A 23,601-nucleotide genomic window follows, 5' to 3' on the forward strand; every position below is an offset into this window, starting at 1 on the left:
AGGAGCTTAACTTCTTCTTTTTTCTATCTTCTTAATTTCTTTAAATTATTTTCTTCCTTTTAATCTTACTGCCTCCATATTTCTTATCTCTAGGATTGTAGTTTTCATACATGATTTTGACGAAAATAATCATATCTATTAAGAGATTAGAAGGAAATAAAAAATAAAATAAAATAAACGACTTAAGAAAAGCAAAATAAAAAGTAAGTGGATCAGTGTTTTCCTTATTTCCATCAATTGACCTAATTGTTCCCAAAAAATTGTTTTATGTGTAACTGAAGGGTCCACAAACCAAATCAAATTTAAAATCTATAACAAGAAAGTCTTTACCTTTAATTTGTAAAATGAAGAACAAAATATGATTAATGACGTGATATAAAATAAATGAAGAGAGAGAAAAAGAATAAATCTAAAATAAACAAAATGAAAAAAAACACAAAAATTGCTAATAAAAAACAGAGAGTGACGAGTGAGTGTTCAATAGAATATAAACGGATAATGGTGCTAAGATTTTCATTTTTTATTTCCAAACATTGAATATAAATTAAATTTATATACTTTATAAAAAAATTATATAAATATAGGAAAACCAATTGAAATAAGCAGAGAACTTGAACTTTTAGACTTGCCTCGTTTAAAAAAATAATGTTTGTATCTATCTATTTAAATTATTTAAACACAAAGTTTAGAGTTGTTTTTTTTCAATTCAAAGGTTAAACTCTCCTCATTTAACTTTCACTGCAATAGTTACGAATTAATTAAAACATATATTCTATTTTTATATTTTTTACTTTACTAATTAATAATAATAATATCAATAACTTAACAAAAATAATAAAGTTAAAGATAAAATACTAATTTTTAGAAATTATTATTTACTGTAATTAGAAATTAAAAAAATATTATTTTCATTTTATTTCTTATTTTAAAAAAATATTTTTAAATTCTTAGTATGTAATTTAAGCACACATTAAAAAATATTTAATATTTTTATATCGCTTATCATTTTATTTATTTTCTTTTACATTTTTTAGTTGCTTAATAAAAATGTAAATGGTTTTTCTAATAATTCAAAATATATTTTAAAAGAAGTAATAAATTGTTATTACCTTTAAATTATTGAAAAACAAGTAATTAAACATATTTAAGTATTTTTATTTTATGACAACAAGTCACAAACTTATTTTCTTATTTTCCAAAACACATTTATTGTAGTATACAAAATATATTGCTCCAATTTTAAGAAAAGAAATCAAAACCGTTAGTTGAATTTAAAACGAAAACTTAAATATTCCATCAAACTGGAATAATCCACTCATCCAAAATTTCCTACTATTTATCATTTTCATTTTTAAAATCATTTTCATAACCTTCGTTGAAAATTCCATTAAGCTGTCCAAGTAATAATGCAGACGTTTTCTCTTTTCTCTGGTCGAAGCACTACAAAAGCAATAACAACCTTACATTCAGCATATACTGTCATGGACGTAGCAGCGGTTGTTGGAGTCATTGGTTTACTATTAATTTCTTACTACGTGTTCTTCTCCTTCATCAAGAGGGGTGGTGCAGGCCATGGTCGCAAGCCACCGGTAGCAGCCGGTTGCTGGCCATTGATTGGTCATCTTTATCTCTTCGGTGGTTCCACTAAGCCTCCTTACGAAACCTTAGGAGCCTTAGCAGATAAATATGGAGCAATATTCAGCATCCACATCGGTTTGCACCCTGCTGTGGTGGTTAACACTTGGGAGCTTGCCAAAGAGTGTTTCACTACTCTTGATCTCTTTGTCTCTTCTCGTCCCAAATATACCGCTACAAAAATCTTGGGATACGACTATGCTAATTTTGGGTTCTCCCCTTACGGGGATTTCTGGCGTGAGATGCATAAGATAACGGTTTCAGAGTTGCTCTCCTCTCGCCGGTTTGAACTGCTTCATGATATAAGAGATTCAGAGGTGCAGGGCTCGTTGAAAGAACTGTATAGAGCGTCGGCGGAGAAAATAGGTGGCTCTGGTGATTTGTTGGTGGAGATGAACCAGTGGTTTGGAGTCTCGAATCTGAACGTGATTCTGAGGATGATTGCAGGAAAGCGATACACAAGTGGAAATGAGCAACAGGTAAGGCGATTGCAGGGGGTTCTCAGAGAGTTCCTCCGTTTGACGGGATTATTTGTGGTTGGGGACGCGATTCCTGCTCTTGGGTGGCTTGATTTTGGAGGCCAAGTGAAAGAGATGAAGAATACGGCTATAGAAATGGACAGCATCGTTGGTGAATGGTTAGAAGAACATCGCCGGAAAAGAGAGTCCGGGGAGACTAAAACAGAACAAGACTTCATTGATGTGTTGCTGTCCGTCATCCACCACGTCCATCTTGCTGGTTATGATGCTGAAACTGTCATAAAAGCCACTTGCTCAGTTACTACGTAGTCTTACTATTTTATTACGTTCAAATATGATATAAACTTGAAGAGCTTCGTATATATACACTTTATATTTATTATTTTTAAAAGCTTGCTATTTCCTTCTTTTGAAACAATTGATGATCGAATTTATTATATCATGCAGGCGCTAATTGTTGGGGCTGCAGATACTACGATATCTGCCATGATATGGGGACTCTCGTTATTGCTGAATAATCGGCATGCTCTAAAGAAAGTTCAAGATGAATTGGATGAGCACGTTGGCAAGGAAAGACTAGTGAATGATTCAGATGTTAACAAATTAGTTTACCTTCAAGCCGTAGTTAAAGAGACACTGCGATTGTATCCACCTGCGCCACTCTCAGGTCCACGCGAATTCACGGAGGACTGTACCTTAGGTGGCTACCATATTCAAGCAAATACCCGATTAATTTTGAACCTTTGGAAATTGCATAGGGACCCACGCGTATGGTCAGAACCATTAGAGTTTCGACCAGAAAGGTTTTTGGACACTCACAAGGGTGTGGACGTGAAGGGTCGGCATTTTGAGCTTCTTCCCTTTGGTAGTGGAAGAAGGTCATGCCCTGGCTTATCATTTGGCCTTCAAATGACACACTTAGCATTAGCAACTTTTTTGCAAGCATTTGAGGTCACAACCCCGTCCAATGCCCAAGTTGATATGAGCGCCACTTTTGGACTCACAATCATGAAAGCCACTCCACTTGAGGTTTTAATCAAACCTCGTCTATCGCAGTTGTTTCTCTTTAGGGGTTAAAGTTTAAGGAAAATTCCCCTGCGTCAACCTGCGGTGTTTATCCTAATTTGATGAGTGCTTCTATATTTTTATCTTTAGTAATGTAATTTTCATATATATGTTTTTCACAATAATAATTTCATCTAGGAAGAGATGAAATACACACACACATATATGATCAGAAAGTAAAAATATATTATGAGAAACTGTTCTGAGAACTGTATTATTCTTTTACTCCGTCATCAATACTATATGATTGGTAAGTGTTTAGAAATTGATGTAAATGTGCACAATTTCATTTAAGCAGAATATGTTTTAAATGAATAATGGTTTAAAACGACTTAAATGTTTGAGAAAAAATGATAATATACTCAAATAACAAGCAATATTTTTTTATTTTTTTTTTATACGTACGTTAAATTTTTTTACACCTTATAATAAAGTTAACTTTTTTAGTAACTCACTATGGATAAAAAAGCTAATCTATTGAAATACATTTAAATTATAAAATAGAGATTCTTTCTAACAATATTAATTTTTTTATGTCTATTAATATTAAAATAACAATTAATAAACCTTTGAGTTAAAGGAATTTATCCCCACAGATCCTTACAAAATATAATATGACAAATTTTAAATTTAATTTTTTTAAAATATAGACTAAGGTTTTTTTCCTTATAAAGTTAGAGATTATACCTTTTGATGGAATAAATTGAAGGAAAAAGAAATGAACGTTTACACTTTAACCCAACGTCCTTTAATGAAGCCATATTTTGAGTGAATCACAACCTCATATCCATTGGCCATTGCCACACGTGAAAGCCAAATTTGGGAGAATTGTTTTTATACATTTACAATTTTTTTATGGTCAATTAAGTCAAATTTTAAATATAAAAGATTATTAGACACAAAAGATTAGTCATATATATCCTAACAGTTAAGATGTATAATTTTTTCCTTCTTGTTTTTTTATTGGAAATTTTCAGAAACAAAATAATAAACTTAACCCTAACGTTAGATGTAGTGGTAAGGTAAAATTTTCCCCCCCTCAAAATAGTGATTCCAAGGAAGTGATAAACTTCCTAAACTTTTTATCTTGTGCCTAAATAAAGTATCTTATAAATTAATTCTTTAACATATGCAATTGTTTTAATTTTGTGAGCGAGGTTTCTAAATTATATAAAGAATTAATGATTCATATATTTATTTTATAAAGAGGTTTTTAAAAATTTTGCGAGGTGATGATAGTTTTAACGTAACACTTCAGCCTAAAAAAAATACGAGTCTTACTAATTTGTGCTCTAACGACATACTTTTATAAAATAATGATATGAATATGCGAAAACAAATTGAAATAGGGAGATAACTTGAAATTTTAGACTTATCTCGTTAAGAGAATATTCTTCATATTTATCTCACTTAATTCAATGATTTAAACACAAAATTTAGACGTGACTTCTTAAAAAATTATAAAAACTAAGCTTACTCGTGTAATTCTTTCACTGCAACACTTATGAATAAAATGCACCATATATTTTAATTAATAATAACAACAACAATATCAGTAATTGAACAAAAAAAAAATACTAATTAAGAGAGAAAATATTACTTTTTAAAAATTATTTATTGTAATTAATTAGTAATAAAAATTATACTATGCTATTTGTTTACGATATATTTTTACAGAACTTTTTACAATATATATATATATATATATATATATATATATATTAATTTTCTGCATCGCTTTAATTATATTAGAATATATTTCTTTTCTCTTTCTGTCACTCTCTTTATTATATAAAAAAATTGTACGAACTTATTAAATAAATTCAAATTATCAAACAGATGGATTCAAAATTTTGCTACGAGCAAGCGAAGAAGGTGGAAGCTAATCCAGGCATGGGTTCGTATAGGACTAGCTAATAATGGTCATTGCACCCAAGTGGAGTCTACAAATGGCACTTTCACTCTAGCTAGCTCCCAAAGATTGTAGCAGAAAACTGATCCGGTTGTTGCCTTCAATGCTAGTCCAGCCATTGACCTAACAATCCCAGATTGACTCCAAATAACTAATAATTGGTGGATCAGTCTTGCTAAAAAGAATGTATATTTTCTGTATCGTTTTTATTGAGTGCTGATACATATATTTATATATCCAATTCACAAAGGTACTAATAAAATCGACAACTAACTAAATGAGGAAAGGACAGATATCAGTTTCTTAAGTTTATGCTAACAATTAAATAAAGGGTGATATGTTGCAGATAAAGCTAGATGTGCATCATATGTGGACATGATTCTCTGAATCATATGTGGGCGTGATTCTCTCGTTAAGTCTTTTTTTGCTTTCTGAAAAATTGTTTTATCTGTAAGCGAAGGGTCCACAAATTTATAAACGGAAGAAAATAGTGAAAGGAAGATAGAGATGAAGAAAAATAAAATAAATATAAATATATAAAAATTGCTAAGAATAGAATGAATGAATGAATGAGCGACAAGAGAAGATAAACTGATAACGTCCCCGAGATTTTGTTTTTCCAAACATTGATTGTGACGTTAAGAAATTATCTCGTGGTGATCATAAAGAATATTTACTCAAAGTAAGTTTTAAGGCTTTTCATAATATACTTTCATGAAATAACTATTTGAATATAGGAAAACAAATAGCATGAGATTTTAGCCATGTTCGCGTTAAAAAAAATTATCTTCGTATTTATTTAAGTGATTTAAAAGTCAATAATAATAATAATAATAATAATAATAATAATAATAATAATAATAATAATAATAATAATAATCAAGTTCAATAACTTAACAAAAAGATAATTCATTAATCCAAATTTTCCTGCTATTTATTAATTTCGTTTTCTAAATTATTTTCGTAACCTTGTTTTCAATTAACGGTACTTGCACGTAAGTAATAATGCGTACGATCTCCCTTGTCTCTGGTTGGCGCACTACAAAAGCAACACCAACCTTACGTTCAGCATAGACATCGAAAACTGTCATGGACGTAGCAGCCGTTGCTGGAGTTATTGGCTTACTGCTAATTTCTTGCTACGTGTTCTTCTCCTTCTTGAAGAGGGGTAGTGCAGGTCGTGCTCCCAAGCCACCGGTAGCAGCCGGTAGCTGGCCTTTGATCGGTCATCTTTACCTCTTAGGTGGTTCCTCTAAGCCTCCTTACGAAACCTTAGGAGCTTTAGCAGACAAATATGGAGCAATATTCAGCATCCGAATCGGTGTGTACCCTGCTGTGGTGGTTAACAGTTGGGAGCTTGCCAAAGAGTGTTTTACTACTCTTGATGTTATCGTCTCTTCTCGTCCCAAATTCACTGCTGCAAAAATCTTGACATACAACTATGCTAGTTTTGCGTTCTCCCCATATGGAAAATTCTGGCGTGAGATGCGTAAGATAACGGTTTCAGAGTTACTTTCCACTCGCCGGTTTGAACTGCTTCGAGATGTTAGAGATTCGGAGGTGCAGAGTTTGTTAAAAGAACTGTACAGAACATGGGTGGAGAAAAGAGGTGACTCCGATGATTTGTTGGTGGAGATGAAGCAATGGTTAGGAGACATCAATCTGAACGCGTTTCTGAGGATGATTGCGGGAAAGCGATTCTCCGCCGAAAATGAGCAACAGGCGAGGCGAGTTAGGAGGGTACTCAGAGAGTTTTTCCGTTTGATGGGATTATTTGTGGTTGGGGACGCGATTCCTGCTCTTGGGTGGCTTGATTTGGGAGGCGAAGTGAAAAATATGAAAAATACGGCTATAGAGTTGGATCGCATCGTTGTTGAATGGTTAGAAGACCATCGCCAGAAAAGAGACACTGGTGAAACTATCGCAGAACAAGACTTCATTGATGTGTTGCTTTCCGTCATTGATGGCGTCGACCTTGCTGGTTACGATGCTGACAACGTCATAAAAGCCACTTGCTCGGTACGCAGCTTTACACATTCCCATTTCCACTCTCCTCTTTTGATTATGTTCAATATCTATCTTATACCTTGCGATTTACATTAAACTTACTCGTGTACGTAAATGAATAAAATTAACTTATTATGACTACAATACATTTTGACATTTGCTTGAGAGCATATTCCAAAATAGGAATGAATTGTCAATGTTTTTCACCCTCTTTTTTGTTATGATTAAGATTAGTAAAGGACGGTCCTTTTTAATTGTTATTGTAGCGAGTGAGATTGATACAGTTGACAATGGACTTTGTGGTATCTTGCAGACCTTAATTGCAGCCTCAGTAGATACTACGACAGTTTCCACCATATGGGCACTCTCGTTATTGATGAATAATCGACATGCTCTAAAGAAAGTTCAAGATGAATTGGATGAGCACGTGGGCAAGGAAAGACTAGTGCATGATTCAGATATTAACAAATTAGTTTACCTACAAGCTGTAGTTAAAGAGACACTGCGATTGTATCCACCGCCTTTCTCAGGTCCGCGGGAATTCACACAGGACTGTATCTTAGGTGGCTACCATATTCCAGCAGGTTCCCGATTTATCTTGAACCTTTGGAAAATGCACAGAGACCCACAAGTATGGTCAGAACCATCAGAGTTTCAGCCAGAAAGGTTTTTGGGAACGCACACGGGTATGGATGTCAAGGGTAAGCATTTTGAGCTTCTTCCCTTTGGCTGTGGACGAAGGTCGTGTCCTGGCCTATCATTTGCCCTTCAAATGACACACTTGACATTAGCAGCTTTGTTGCAAGCATTTGAAGTCACTACCCCATCCAATGCCCAGGTTGATATGACTGCCACTTTTGGACTCACAGTCATCAAATCCACTCCCCTCGAGATTTTGATCAAACCTCGTTTATCACATCAGCTTCTCCTTATAGATGAAGCTAAAGAAAATTCAGTACATTAACCTTCAGCATCTATACCTAAGGTCTCTATGGTTTTACCTCTCCCTCCAACGCCGTGAATTGGTACATGTTTAAAATTAGAAGTTGATGTGCACAACTTTATTTGAGTAGAATATGCTTTAAATTAATAATTGTTCAAAAAAAGTTAAATGTTTGAGAAAAATGATAATATATATGCCCATAAATAATATTCAATAGTTATATTTGTTTATTGATTTAATTTTATATTCAAAATGTTAATAATACCTTATTACAAAGTACTAATATCTAGCCTTACGCGACACTAGCATCCACCAATCCTATGGCGTCCATCAATTCAGATCCTAAGCATCTTGTGGAGTTCTACACATCCACCCAACCTGTGGTTTTCATTTCATCCACACAAGTACTAATCAAGCTGAACATGTACGCAGCTGTGAACAATACAACCCCTCGTTGTTCCTTATTTCTTTCCTCTAACAGGTCTCGATCTGCTGCCCCTAAAACATTTACGTGCAAGCTTGAACCACATGTTCATTCTTCATTTGTTTCTAGTGCATCAAATACACAATAATAAGAAAGTTTGACATGTGACAGTATTCACTTTTGGCCTTGTTTATTTTAATCAAATGGTCAAAATTTCTACAATCTGTTTTCCTCTTTAACTTTTGGTACGCTATTGCAAGTTTGGCATGTTGGCTTTTGATTGGCTTCAAAATATGTGGTATCAGTATCCAAAGTGATAGCGCAATCCATTCCCGGACAGGTACAGGTATCCTTTCATTTTTTTAGCTTTACTGCTTTTTTATTTTATTTATTATTTAAGCAAAAAGAAATCACTTAAACAAAAGTGAAAATACACTAATAGCAGTACCCAATTACTGTAAAAGATTGTCATCCGTCCATTTTCATCTAACTTTATTGACGATTCTTAATTAGTACGTAAATTCCTACAAGAATACACAATAATTAATTCTTGGACTAAACCAATTTATACAAATGAGAAACACTTATAACTATATATACATAGTTGCATGAAATACAAAAGAATTAATGGATCAGAAATAAACAAGGTTATTTTGGTTCATTTGTGTCTGTTGCCTCTCATGATACTACGTACCTATCTCTTTTTGCCATGCACCTTTATTTTGATCAAATGTTCAACTCTACGATAAATTGTTTTCCTTTATGATTTTTTGCCCAAATTTATGTACATTTATCTGTATTATATCAATCTGAAGCATGTGTAATTAACATATTAAAAATAATAAACTCTTTTTAGTTACCCCATCATCATGCATATTGTCTCAACTTGACGACTTTTTCTTAAGTTCTTTAATTTTTTTTAATGTGTATCTAATGACACATGTTAACAAGTCTAAAATAAAAATATTTATTATCTTAAAATCATAAAAAAGCAATCAGTGTAAATTTTTTATAATAATTTAAAATATTTATTAAAATATATTGATGTTTCTTAACATGTCTTTTTAGACCCGTTAAAAAAACCATTCTTCTTTCGATATCAATTGCATTTTTTATAGGCTGGCTATCTTAATTTTTTAACTCTTAACGCCAGTTACATTCCTTTTAGACTATATATTTTTAATTGAGTTACTGTTTAAATTATTTAATTTACCTAACTCCGGCTCTAAAAATGATAGAACAAGCATCAAGAGAAAAATATTCAAACGACTGATTTTGGACATGTGCTATAAAAAATCAGACAGTTCTCCTCTTACTCTAGCGAATTTAATTTATTCTAATTTTACATTTTTATACCCCGTGCTGGTAGGAACTTTATGTAGTTTTATTTCTTGGGGCACTATTCCCTCATTAATTTAGGGAAAAAAGAGAGTCTAAAATCACTGTTTTTTGGTTCGCCTGATGCACGGGTTGATATCTTGTAGGAAGTGATAAGTAGTGAACTTTAGAAAACCAGGAAGAACGAGCAAGCTAGCTAGTCCCATGGGTTCTGGGAGGAGTGCTTTTTCATTGCGAATGATTCAATCCAATCCAGCCACATATTTTCTATGCTAGCTTATTATGACTGCACCTCAGTCCTAGTTTTCAGTTTGGCTTTAAAATGTGTCGTTTATTTCTACCCTCTTTTCCTTTTGTGTCCTGTATATGCTTAGTATACTTTACTTTAATTCGGTCAAATCAATTTAAGAATGAGAAAAGGACAACTTATTTATTAGAAGAGTAAAATGCACTGGTCTCACTTTCATTAATAGTAAGAATTTGAGCAATTATATGAAAATGAAATTAATAGTAAGAGATTGCATATATGTCAAAAAAAAGTAGAGTAGAATGATTGTGAAACTCTTCCGTGTTTACGTGTGTGTAAAAAAACCTACGTATGTCAAAATTTCTCAAGAGACGTTATTCCATTTATTGATAAATATTTTATATAACTCTTTGTTGTTTGATGCATTTTTTTTGTGTGTTCTTTTTAACATGCTAAGGCTTTGTATTTGGTTTTTGCTCTTTTTTTTTCAAAAAAAGTTTCAAACAATCTTATTAAACTTTATTTCTCGTTTCTGTTTTGTCTTTAACTTTTTTAGTCACGCCAAGTTAAACGAATTTAAACATTTTAAAAGATAACTAATGATTCAATAAAAATATTAACACAAAAATATAAAATTCGATTTTGTTTGGTAATTTGTTTTCGCAAATAAAATGTATACTTTTGTTTTCACGACAATAACATTTATGAAGTGAAATTACTCTTGCCTACTTATACGTTTTAAAATTTAATTTTGTCTAACTATTCACGTTTAGCCGGTGTCACTTTCGTCTCGATCCTTACAGGGCTGCCATTCTACAAACAAACAAATATTAAGTTACTAATCATTCAACTGAGGCAGCGCAAAGTGACATGGTTCTCACGATTCAGTATCTAGATGCAGCAGTAGCTGTAGTTATTGGCTTTCTACTGTTTGCTTACTTGCACTTCATCAAGAGGGGTAGAGCAAGTGATTCCTGTAAGCCACCCGTAGCCGCCGGTGGCTGGCCTTTGATCGGTCATCTTTACCTCTTAGCTGGTTCAGCTCAGCCTCCTCACATAACCTTAGGAGCCTTAGCAGACAAATATGGATCAATATTCAGCATCCGAATCGGTGTGCACCCTGCTGTTGTGGTCAACACTTGGGAGCTCGCCAAAGAGTGTTTCACTACTCTTGATCTCTTTGTCTCTTCTCGTCCCAAATATACCGCTGCCAAAATCTTGGGACACAACTATGCTAATTTTGGGTTCTCCCCTTACGGACACTTCTGGCGTGAGATGCGTAAGATAACCGCCTCAGAGTTACTTTCTGCTAGCCGGTTTGAACTGCTACGAGATATTAGAGATTCCGAGGTGAAAAGCTCGTTGAAAGAACTGTATAGATCATGGGTCGAAAATAGAGGAGGCTACGATGATTTTTCAGTGGAGATGAAGAAGTGGTTTGGAGACATGAATCTGAACGTGATTCTGAGGATGATTGCGGGAAAGCGATACTCCACCAAAAGTGAAGATGAGCAACAAGTTAGGCGAATTCGGGGGGTTTTCAGAGAGTTCTTCCGTTTGACGGGATTGTTTGTGGTTGGTGACGCGATTCCTGCTCTTGGGTGGCTTGATTTTGGAGGCGAAGTGAAAGAGATGAAGAATACGGCTATAGAAATGGACAGCATCGTTGGTGAATGGTTAGAAGAGCATCGCCGGAAAAGAGATAGCTCAGGTGAGAGTGCGACTAAAACAGAACAAGACTTCATTGATGTGTTGTTGTCCGTCCTTAACGGCGTTGATCTTGCTGGTTACGATGTTGATACCGTCATAAAAGGCACCTGCTCGGTACACACGCGGCACTACATCAATTCTTTAGCTTTATTATTTCAAGTATCAACTTAATTAATCAGCTTAGCTGGTTTTATTTCACCCTCTGTTTAATTATAGTTAGTACATCTCTGCTTGTTACAGACCTTAATTGCTGGGGCAACTGATACAACAACTGTTACCTTGACGTGGGGGCTCTCCTTATTGCTGAATAATCGCCATGCTTTGATCAAAATTCAAGAGGAACTGGATGAGCACGTGGGTAAGGAAAGGCTAGTGAATGAATCAGACATCAAGAAATTAGTTTATCTTCAAGCCGTAGTTAAAGAAACAATGCGATTGTATCCTGCTGGGCCATTATCAGGCCCACGTGAATTCACACAGGACTGTTCCTTGGGTGGTTATCATATTAAAGCTGGTACACGATTTATTTTGAACATTTGGAAGCTACATAGAGACCCACGAGTATGGTTGGACGCGTTGGAGTTTCAGCCCGAAAGGTTTTTGGACACCCATAAGGGTGTGGATGTCAAGGGTCAACATTTTGAGCTCCTTCCTTTTGGCGGTGGAAGAAGGGCTTGCCCTGGCATATCATTTGGTCTTCAAATGACACACTTGGCATTAGCATCTTTTCTGCAAGCATTTGAAGTTATGACTCCATCTAATGCTCAAGTTGATATGAGCGCCACTTTTGGACTCACAAACATCAAAACCACTCCACTTGATGTTTTAGTCAAGCCTCGATTATCACATCAGCTTCTCTTTGTTGACGAAGTTAGAGGAAACCCACACATTAATCAACATTCCATGCGTTGATTGTATTCCCCACTTAGATAACCACCAAGGCCTTTATGGTCTCACCTCCCCCACCATGATTTGATGTATGTTTTGAATTAGATGGTTGATGTATATCTGAATACTGTTAGTGTTTCAAAATAATACTTATATTAAAAGTTGGCTTAATTATATTTTTATCCTTATAAATATAAATTTTTTTTTGTGATTAGTCTCTATAACAAGGTCTTTCTAAAATTGATAATTAGAATTTAATTTTTACTGTTAACTTTTTTTTCATTAAACCTGCAGTTAACCAGCTCAACAATTCATGTAATACCATGTTATATAGTATGTCATTTAAATTTTTTATTAATTAAAATAAATATTTACTAAAAAGTACATAAAGATGTTTAAAAAAAAAAAAACTTCTTCCTCTTCAAACTTCTCTCCTACAATACGGCAACCCACTCCAACCTCTACTCTCATTCCTTCCTTCAAACCTCACCACTCTCACTCTAAACCTCCACCTTCCTCACCCCAACTCCAACCTCTATTCTCACCCATTCTTCCAACCCCTCCCCCACCCCTACTTTCCCTTTTCCGGCACCCTTTCTCTTTTATACATTCCTACTTTTTCCGTTATTTATTTCTCATTCTCAACGTTCTCCTACCTCCACCTACTCCCCCCTCTATCACCACTTTCCGGCACCTTTTCTACTTCCCACATGCGATAGTTGCCGTTGCTAAACGCTAATCTCGGAGTTCTAGGACTCTTCTTGAAACTATTTTTCTCCATAATTTTTTATTCAATGTTGGACGAGAGCAAGTTCGATGTCCACTTCAAACTCTAAGCTCTTCGAATACCTTGCCAATTTTGCAAGGTCGGCACGAGAATCCTCAACGGGTGTCTCTCTCTTGTCATTCTCCATTTTTCCACACGGCGATTCACCTTCTCTGATTCTAATTTTCGTTTTCATTGATTGAATGTGTAGTTACTTGCGTGACAAGCCCCGAGTTAAACCCATCTCCAATATCTAGTTCGAACTTGAATGTGTAGTTACTTGTTTAGCTAATTCCAACTTGATTTCCTTTTAGATTGCGTGTTGAGTTTGTGTGGTGGGGTCCCATTTTGGAAGGGAACATTGTTCACATCTTTTGTTTGTGTCACTGGTCAATAAATCAACTAAGGGGTTTTCATTGTTCATAACCATTGAAAGTGGCTATTCATAGGACAGTGAAAGTGCTAAAGTCAAGACCTAGTTGCTGATATGGTAGTACACAATGTCCAAAGAGAAATAATAATTGATAAAATAATTTTTTTCTAAATGATAGAACCTAACAGAAATTAGCAATTCTCACTTATAATATCGACAATAGTTCTTCCATTGCTGAAACGACCAGTGGGCATTCCAAAATCAACTCCATAAGGGTCATGATTTGCTTTGGCCAATGAAACAAAATAGTTGTTGTTCCCCACATCAAGTAGGGAATCCCCAAATACAAAAGACGCTGGAATATTCATTATGAAGTTAATCCTGAACAAGTGTTTGTGGACAATAAGGATGCGCTTGTTGAAGCTGGGAAGGGTATGGATCCGGGTTGTGGGAGAGGAGAAGAAAAGGACTGACAAGAAAGAAACAAAATTAAAAGAATTTTATGCAATTATAAAAAATTATTTTTAAGATTTATTTGTAATTATATAATTTTAAATTAAAAAAATAAAAAAAATAATGACATGACATACCACATAAGCGACTCAAATAGGCCACGTAGAATGTTGAATTAGTTATTTGTTAACCAGCTCAGCACTTAACAGAGAAAATGTTAACGGCAGGAACTAAATTCTAATTATCAACTTTAGAAAGACCACTTCTTAACAAAAATATTTGTAGAGACTAATCACAAAAAAATCTATATTTATAAGGATGAAAAACATAATTAAGCCTTAAAAGTTTTGTGTGAAAAAATGAGAGAATGTACCTCAAAAAATTAATACTTATGATTTGTTCATCGATTTAAATTAGAATGTCATTTTTTATTTTATATCAATTTTATTATTTAAATATATATTATATATACAATTGTTTTTATCTTTAATTTATTTTTAAAGTTTTTAATTCTTTAACTTATTTTTAACTCTAGATAGTATTATTATAAAATACAATCATTATTGACTTAAGTTTAAACAAAGTTTTTATTTCTTAAAATTTTGTAATTGTCTCATTTATTTTATTTTTTAAAACAAATTCTCTAATTTTTTTCTATAATTTTACTATTTGTAATTTGTTGATTTTTTATATATAATATGTAATATTCAACTTGACTTATATAAATAATGTGTAGCGGATGTAAATGATAAAGTTATATCGATTAAAAGTATTAGTTAAGTGACTAAGTAAAAATAAAAAATATTGAAAATTAAATAATCAAATAAATAATAACGAATATTAAAAAAAAAGACCTTATTTAAGCCGTGATGGACTCTCACTCTGGGCTATTTGGAATTTGGCGAGCTAAGTGACAAATGTGGAAACGTTTTATTTTTCATGGGGTAATTTATAAGTGCGAGAGCATGATTGATTGCTTGCTTGATTGATGCGCAATCATAAAATGAAAGAAGTGGCGCACTCGTTAAAGGAAAAAACAAGTACAGACTCCCACGCAGCCAAACCATGTACAACAAGGTAGCTATATCAATTATCAATTATTATTTTTTATTTTTTTAGAAAATTATATATATATATATATATATATATACTCATTAATAATTGACATTAAATAAAATTTTATTAAAAATAAAGTTATAAATAATTTATTATTTTATTTTAATGAATAATATATTTTTTCTGGAATTGAATAATGTATTTATAAATATAAATTACATCAATTTAATAAATAATTTAAAAATAATATAAAATAATCAAATGATTAAATTCATCAATCTTTTATTTTATAAAAAATTTAAAATTCGTAAGTGATAAATGTGTGTTTTAACACTCGAGTGTCGGCAACTATTAATCACTAACGCTGTGTAGTCTTTAACCATCCACCCATGATTCCATTAGCTGATAAACACGAAAATACATACAGTAGGATTTTTTACACAATAAAAAAAAATTGGCTGCATCCATGGTATACATTCCTTTAATATTATTTTCACTGGATTATAAAATAAACCCTATATATTCACTAACTTGAAATTTGAAATTATTTAATATTTTTATTTAATAATTCAGAAAATTTATAAAAATGAAAAGATAAAAAATAAAATTATTTAAAAAATCCATTAATTAACCTATTTCTTTGTCAAATTTGTGCTAGAAAGTTAAAAACAGTCCAATTAACTTTCAAGAGCCTTTCCTGACACCATGAGTACGACTTTCTTTTATCTATTAAGTCAACTTTGTGAGCGCGTACAGGAGAATTCTCAGCAAACTTTGCTTTTTCTTTTATAATTTATTATTTAGGTAAATGCTAGCTAAGTGTTTTTAAAATATTGGTGAAAAAAATAATAATGTTTATTTAAAAATATAATAAATATATCTGTTTTTATAATTTTAATGCAATTTAACGTAAATTTTATAAAAATTATTTTAATTTTTTATCCTACCTCTTAGTTAGATTTATTTAAATAATTTTATTTGTAACTAAATCTATTTTAATAAATTAATTAATAAAATTTTTATTTACAAAAAAAAACCCAGATTTTAATTTTATTAATTGATTTGAAATTAGATTTTTATCCTATATAATAACCAAGAGAAATCGTTTTAATTAAGTTGTTGACATTGACTGTCTCCTTTTATTGAAAAAGTGCTAAGCATAACTCCAATGTGATGCAAGAGAATTCTTTTTAAACTTTGGTGTTTCTCTTATTTACTTCTTAAACAAGTAATTGATTATATATTACTTTTCATTTAAACATGCAAATAGCATCTCTACATTGATATCCAATTGTTTTTAGTTTCTGTTATATATATAAGAAAGCCCGTCCCCATCAATAACCATACACAAGAAGATCTTCCAGCGACATGGACTTGGAAAATCCCTTCTCGCAATCAATAGTATCATTCACCATCTTCTTCGGGCTGCCGTTATTTCTCTTAGTTCTTTCATCCATATGGAGACGTAGAATTCGCACTGATGCAGCTAGAAAAGCAGCACCAGAAGCTAGCGGTGCATGGCCCTTGATTGGGCACCTCCATCTTTTTGGTGGCTCAAAACCACCTCACATCACCTTGGGTAACATGGCGGACAAATATGGACCCATTTTCACCTTGCGTCTCGGTGTTCACAAAACATTGATTGTGAGCGATTCAGAATTGGCCAAACAGTGCTTTACTGTAAACGACAAAGCTTTTGCTAATCGTCCGAAATCTTTAGCCTTTGAAGTATTGGGCTATAACTTTTCCATGATTGGGTTCAGTCCCTACGGTTCCTATTGGCGTCGAGTACGCAAGATAGCCACCTTAGAGCTCCTCTCCACTAACCGGATAGAGATGCTCAAGCACGTCATGGAATCGGAAGTGAAGGTGGCAATGAAAGAGAGTTACAATATTTGGTTAAAGATGAACGCGAACACGAGTGGTTCTGAAAAGGAAGCGATTGAGATGAAGAAATGGTTTGGGGACATATCCTTGAACATTTTGTTTAGAATGGTGGTAGGGAAACGTTTTGTTGCATTGGATAATTGTGATGGTGTCCTGCACGAAGAGAACGAACTGATTCGAAAGACGCTGAGAGACTTATTTGATCTTAGTGGGTCGTTTGCTGTCTCTGATGTTTTGCCGTATTTAAGGTGGTTGGATTTAGATGGACGAGAGAAGGAGATGAAGAGAACTGCAAGAGAATTAGATAGGTTTATTCAAGTTTGGCTTGAAGAACACAAACGCAACAGGAAGGGTCGTTTGGATAAATCTGATTTCATGGACACTCTTCTTACTCATGTTAAAGACGGTGAGGAATTTGATGGCAGGGATGCCGATACCACAGTCAAAGCTACATGCCTGGTATTAATTACATCGTATTTTTTTTAAAAAAATAATTATTTTTATTGCGTTATTTATAGAATTTTGTTAACATGAATGTTTAAGATTAATTTTAAATATTGAAATTAGAAGTTTTTACTTTTTATTAAGAAAAAATATTTATAACATTAAAATATAATAAACATTTTAGTTTTCAATAAATATTAATTTTATTATTTTTACATTTTAAATAGATTTTCAAAATTGATGTTAATATATATTTTTTTAATATCATTTCACATTTTTATTCTCTTTTGGAACAATCTCGCACTTAATTATGAATAATATTGTAAAAATTTTAAAAAAGAATAGGATTTTTCTAAACTCTTGCCTTGCGTGCATATTTGATTTGCCTTTGTCCTTTCAACTACATCCAAATAAAAATTAAACATTAGTTACTTTTCATTTTATAGTTTTTTTATTTTCTCTATTTTTTCGTTAAAGGAATGTAAAAACACTATTTTTTAAAAACAGAATTATAAGTCAAAATACGAAAGCACCTTAACAAATTTTCCTAAGCACATACACTAATTAAAAATTTAAAAAGTTTTACCCAGCATTTTACTGTGTTGTATTGAATTGACACATTTGTATGAGTTCATTCGGGCACTAAGTACTAATGATTGATAATATGAATGGAAGTTTAATTATTGTGCTCATAATCTTTATATATATATATACATTTCCATTTTTAAATGTATTCACTTTTAAAGAAAATTTCCATTTATTCTATTCATAAATTTTGAAACTATTCATGAAAAATACATTATCAATTTGAGTAAATGACTTTGTTAAGTTTTGTCTTTTCTTTAAAACTTTTGCATCTGTTATGAAAAATTATAACATAAAGCAGGTAATGTAACCCCTAATAAAAATAAAATTTATGTTTGGATGAAGTAATTTTATATTATTAAATTACATATATTTAGATAAAGAGAACGAATTTTTAGAATATTACAAAATTTTAATTAAATAAAAACAATTTCAAATGACACTTTTTAAGTAAAATTTAAATTTTTTTTACATTATGTTTAACTCTTTGAATTATTATTCGTAATTTTTTTTCACATTTAACTCTTTTAAATCATTTAAAATTCTATGTCCAAAGCACGGATATTTATTTTTCATTCTCTGTCAACTAAGTATACAAGAGTGTATAGAAATATAACAAGATTTATAATTATTGTAATTTGTAGACCTTAATTCTAGCTGGCACGGACACTACCGGAGGGACATTGACTTGGGCTCTGGCATTACTTCTCAACAATCGTGAAATCCTAAAAAAGGCCATCCACGAATTGGACACAGAAATTGGGAGGGAAAAGATGGTAGAGGTATCAGATTTGAAGAAGCTTGAGTATCTCCAATCCATCGTGAAGGAAACATTGCGCTTGTACCCACCTGCACCACTTAATTTGTTACACGAGTCCATGGAAGATTGCATCGTCGGTGGTTATCATGTTCCCGCCGGCACACGTCTATTAACTAACCTTTCAAAGCTTCAACGTGAACCATTGCTATATGTTGATCCTTTAGAGTTTCGCCCAGAGAGATTTCTCTCAACTCATAAGGGTGTGGACGTCAAAGGTCAACATTTTGAATTGATTCCATTTGGCGCAGGTAGAAGAATGTGTCCTGGACTCTCTTTCGGTCTTCAAGTAATGGAATTAACACTTGCTACTCTACTGCATGGATTGGAGGACCTGTCGATATGAATGAACATATTGGCATAACCAACATCAAGGCCTCTCCACTCCAAGCCATTCTTACTCCTCGTCTCTCTCCTCATATTTATGCTCAAATTTAAATGGTCAAGATAATGAAGAGTATTGAGGATCTATGTCCTCCCATTTAAGGACAACAAGCATAAACCTACTCTACTTGATGTTCTCGTTAAAGCTTTTTTCCTTCCCAGTTTTTTATGACTCCATGTAATAATATCGATCGGTATATTAACGTAGTATTTTATATCGAAATGTTGTATTAGATGCTGATTTACTAAGTTTGATATATTTTTGTTTTATTATCTTTGAAATTTTTACTAACTATTTGATTCTTTAAAAATTTTAATATATCGTTGAAAGGTCATTTTTTATTTAAATATTTTCTCAGCTAATCCATATACAAATATTTTAATTTCAGAATTTTTTTCATTACAAAAAGTAAAATAAAAAGCAATTCCTAACGCTCTCGCTACTTTGCTGAGCGATCGAGACGTCCAACCCTTGTTTTCTAGCAGTGAAATCATGTTAGGTTGTTTTTATACAGAAACATTTTTTGTTAGATATTATTGTGGTTGACATCAATACCTTCATAAATTGTTGGCAGATATCCTATACCCTAAACTTCCTACTAGTTTCAATTGTTTTACGAAACTTATTTGTAAGTACATAATATGTTTAAAAAAATGCAGAAGAAATGTTAACAGCTGTAGGCTCGTTAGAAAGTTTGAACTCAAGGTTGGGAGAGGTTCAGCCTCATCAGACAACAGTCAAATAGAAAGTGAAATTGCGTAACGCAGGAGAAATTGAATAAATAAATAAATAATTCACTTATGTAATTGTGAGATCATTAAAAATTTTTGACACATCGCTTGTGGAAATCAAAGACGTCAAAGTATTGGTTCAGGCTTTGTTGCATATTCGGTAAACTTCTGAGAATTAAAGCTTGAACTTTTGAGCAGACTTAATGAGCTAAACTCTTTGTATGTTCTTGCTTCATGTAGGTGTAGCTTCAGGGAGATGAATGCTCAAAACGTGTATGACGAGCTTCATAGTAATCTATTGATATTATATCAGAGGATACAACTCAAATGGTAAATTTCTAGTGAAAAAATAATGTGACTGAACTTGGAATACCCAAGTGCCATCGTAGAACAGTCCATTAGCTGCTGAGAGAACTGAGTTTAGAATCAAAAACTGAAAATTCAATTAATCTCAAAAAAGGCAGGAGAAGTCTTAATATTCGACTCAGTTTAGAAAACAGAAAATTGATAGAAAATACAAGATCATCAAATACACAAAGGTATGTCAGTGTAATCTGCTTTAGTTAATTGCGTCTTATCATACTGCCACAACTGTTAGCTTTTCTAGAAGGCTTATCTTCAAATTTTTAACATTAGAAAGCAAAATACAACAGCAATTAAGTTTATTCTGCTAAATATTATACAACACTGTTAAATTTGATAAAAAATAAATTATCATATAAAAAATTTAATTGTTATTTATTTAAAGAAGTCAAACAATTTATAAAATAAAAAAAACTAAAAAAGTTATTTGAAAAGAAATTTTAGAGAAAAAGCGCGAAATGATTAAATTTTTTATTTTAAATGATTATATTTAAAATTAATATTTTTAGAATAAAAAATATAAATTAATATATTAATATAAATTTAAAATACTAATCATTTATTTATCACCTTAAATAATATATAAATTTTTTAATTTAAAATTACGTTCTTTACTTCTTTTCCTTTCAAAAATCATCAATATACCTAAAAGGTTAGACTAGTGCGGTAAAACAAATATATGGTATATATTTGATTCTCCTGACTTTGGAACAAATTCTTGCCTTTTATTTTACATTTTTCATGCCATTGCAAAGTCAGTCATTAGTGGCTCTTGCCAAACAAAAGATATCAATGCTAAAATGCAATATATGATATAACACTAGAGAATAAGCATGTCGAATTATCAAAGGGTTTGGAAGAAATTAAGAGAAATGATCGTGTGTTGTAAATGGTTCTTGATTTATTGTGTAATAAATCTGATTAACAAATACAGTATTTGAGCATGCTAATGATGACTTTAACACTAAGAGAAAGTATGAGTTGGAGGAGATAGAAACTGTACGTCACCATATAATTTCCTTAACATATTCCTTATCAATTTGAAACTTACAATCGAAATTGTTGACCAAATCATTCTAATACATCAGACATTCCATACTTTGGAATTCTAGAGATGAAACTTTTCTTGCAGCTTATTAATCTGATCTTCAATTCTTCGTACCGTTACTGTCATCTGAGTTTCATGCTCATTCTTAAGCCACACAATTTTCATCAGGAAATTGTAAAAAAAATATTGGTAAATTGTGTAACATCAACAAATATTGAAAAATTTATTAAAAACTACTAATTTTTTAAATTTATTTTATTATTGTTTTTTACTCTTTGTAATTTCTATATATCTCTAATTTGTAAAAATATTTATTAGAAAAATATCATTTCTCATTTTAATAAAATAGTTTCTCTCATGATTACTGAAAGTAACTAATTTATTCTTAAATAAGATTTTTTTATAATATTTTTGAACTTCTTTTATTTTTTTGTTAACTCCTACATTTTCAAGTTTCAACTATCTTAGTATTATATCCTGTCATTAAAATATCAATTTCTACATATTTAACAATATTTTTTAATAAAAGCTCACTAGTATCTTACATATCGAAAAAAGTTTTGTTAACTTTAAGTTTAAGCACTTAAAAATAAAAAATCATTTAAATATATACATTTATTATTTTGAAGTTAGACAAATATAATAAATATTTTTATTTTTATTAAAATTTATTGTTATTAGTGACTTATTTAGTCCTGAAAATTAAGGTTAGATAAAAAACTAATTTTTAACATGATCGAGCAATAAACGTAAGTACCTCTCAATATGTTTATTGATATGGCTTATATTTACTAAGTTTGGTCTCTACAGCATAGAGAGATTTTAGCTCGACAATTAGGAGGCATTTATTCTTCCATGAAAGTAAAAGGAAGAATAATTTCTTCACATCCAATCGTATATTTGAGGATCACTTAGTGCGTAAATTAGTAATAACTTATTTTTCTGTTTCTTTAATTTTCTGATGTATATAAAAAACTTATTTTAATTTAATTAGGAATCTCGATCGAGTATGTATAAAAGAATATACAAATGTGTTAAAAATTATGTGAATTTATTTTTAGAACGTTTATCTTAGTATTGTCATTTGCAAGAACATTTCTATCCCGGTAATTTATTGAAATTGCATGAGTTATTTTACTCTCCTCCTTTTCCTTGTTATTGCACTGAGAATCTTCTGCTACTATTTGGTTTGTATTGTTCTAAAAAACGAGTAATAATGGTTTCCAAACAACTTCTATTCACTGCACCCCTTTAATAAGAAACACTATTCTTACAATCAAACATGCAAGGTAGGTCATTTGAAAAAACAACTTAACAAGCTCAAGAATAATGAAAAAATAATTAATTGCTTCAATAAATGATTATATATATCTCTGTTTTTTCTTATTATGTCATTAAAATTAATATTTTATACCCATTTTTTGTATTTATTTTTATCTTTTTTTCTGTTCCATCCTTTTATTTTCTTGGGTTCATATTAACAAAATTAATAATTTGAAAGATATTTTTAGAAAAAATATCCAATTTATTAATAAATTTAATGTCATCAATAAAAGTAATTATATTTATTAATTCCTGTAAAATAATTAAAAAGTTTTATACTTAAGACTATTAAGTAATACTATATAATTGAACTCTTATATTATATCCACTCAATCTCTATTTATTTATTTTTATTACATCAGTAATCATCTATTTAATTTTCCCTCTCTTTTTTTCCCTTAAATCATGTTACACTCACAAACTATTGACAATGACAAACCTAAAATTTCCCATGCAAATCTAGTTAAAAATAGCCAAAAGAAGCTTTAGCTGGGTAAGAATTTGGAAAGCTAAAAGCTCTCGTCCCAAAAATAATAAAAATGGATGCATAATGGATAAGATCAAGTTAGGTACACGTATGAACGCAGTAATTAGATACATAAAATTAATAAGAAACTGAACAGAATCTGATTCTTATGAAGCCGAGAAGTGATATCACGTGTCATGTGCGAGAACTTTGGTACATTGAAAAACAAGGGGAAGGACGAAACCGACCACCACAG

At 31.6% G+C, this 23,601-nt stretch overlaps 3 protein-coding genes and 1 pseudogene across 7 annotated transcripts; all 4 read left to right on the forward strand.

The window, feature by feature from the left end:
- Window positions 1-1,367: 1,367 nt before the first annotated feature.
- On the forward strand, window positions 1,368-3,439 carry LOC113864342 (cytochrome P450 CYP82D47-like). The gene is made up of 2 exons (XM_027497948.1): window positions 1,368-2,411; window positions 2,562-3,439. Exons 1-2 carry the CDS (start codon window positions 1,407-1,409, stop codon window positions 3,189-3,191), a joined length of 1,635 nt encoding a protein of 544 aa, XP_027353749.1. The 5' UTR covers window positions 1,368-1,406; the 3' UTR covers window positions 3,192-3,439.
- Window positions 3,440-6,054: 2,615 nt separating this feature from the next.
- Window positions 6,055-12,814, forward strand: LOC113864344 (cytochrome P450 CYP82D47-like). 5 transcript variants are annotated; one of them, XR_003504824.1, is made up of 4 exons: window positions 6,079-7,110; window positions 7,412-8,123; window positions 8,348-8,811; window positions 10,854-11,956. XR_003504824.1 is itself a non-coding variant. In XM_027497950.1 (2 exons), the coding sequence occupies exons 1-2, from the start codon at window positions 6,181-6,183 to the stop codon at window positions 8,060-8,062; spliced, it is 1,581 nt and encodes a 526-aa protein (XP_027353751.1). In that variant the 5' UTR covers window positions 6,055-6,180; the 3' UTR covers window positions 8,063-9,417. The 5 variants fall into 5 exon arrangements, 1 of the variants encoding a protein (XP_027353751.1); XR_003504826.1 differs by lacking the exon at window positions 10,854-11,956 and having other exon boundaries at window positions 8,348-8,522; window positions 8,771-8,923; XR_003504825.1 differs by lacking the exon at window positions 8,348-8,811 and having other exon boundaries at window positions 10,854-12,814.
- On the forward strand, window positions 8,495-12,817 carry LOC113864343 (cytochrome P450 CYP82D47-like). The gene is made up of 3 exons (XM_027497949.1): window positions 8,495-8,805; window positions 10,824-11,874; window positions 12,001-12,817. Exons 2-3 carry the CDS (start codon window positions 10,921-10,923, stop codon window positions 12,670-12,672), a joined length of 1,626 nt encoding a protein of 541 aa, XP_027353750.1. The 5' UTR covers window positions 8,495-8,805; window positions 10,824-10,920; the 3' UTR covers window positions 12,673-12,817.
- A 3,847-nt stretch (window positions 12,818-16,664) lies between these two features.
- Window positions 16,665-19,467, forward strand: LOC113866281 (annotated as a pseudogene).
- Window positions 19,468-23,601: the final 4,134 nt, after the last annotated feature.

The sequence above is a fragment of the Abrus precatorius genome, unplaced genomic scaffold, assembly GCF_003935025.1.
Source record: "Abrus precatorius isolate BTA unplaced genomic scaffold, Abrus_2018 Scaffold4, whole genome shotgun sequence".
In the NCBI taxonomy this organism is placed as follows: Eukaryota; Viridiplantae; Streptophyta; class Magnoliopsida; order Fabales; family Fabaceae; genus Abrus; species Abrus precatorius.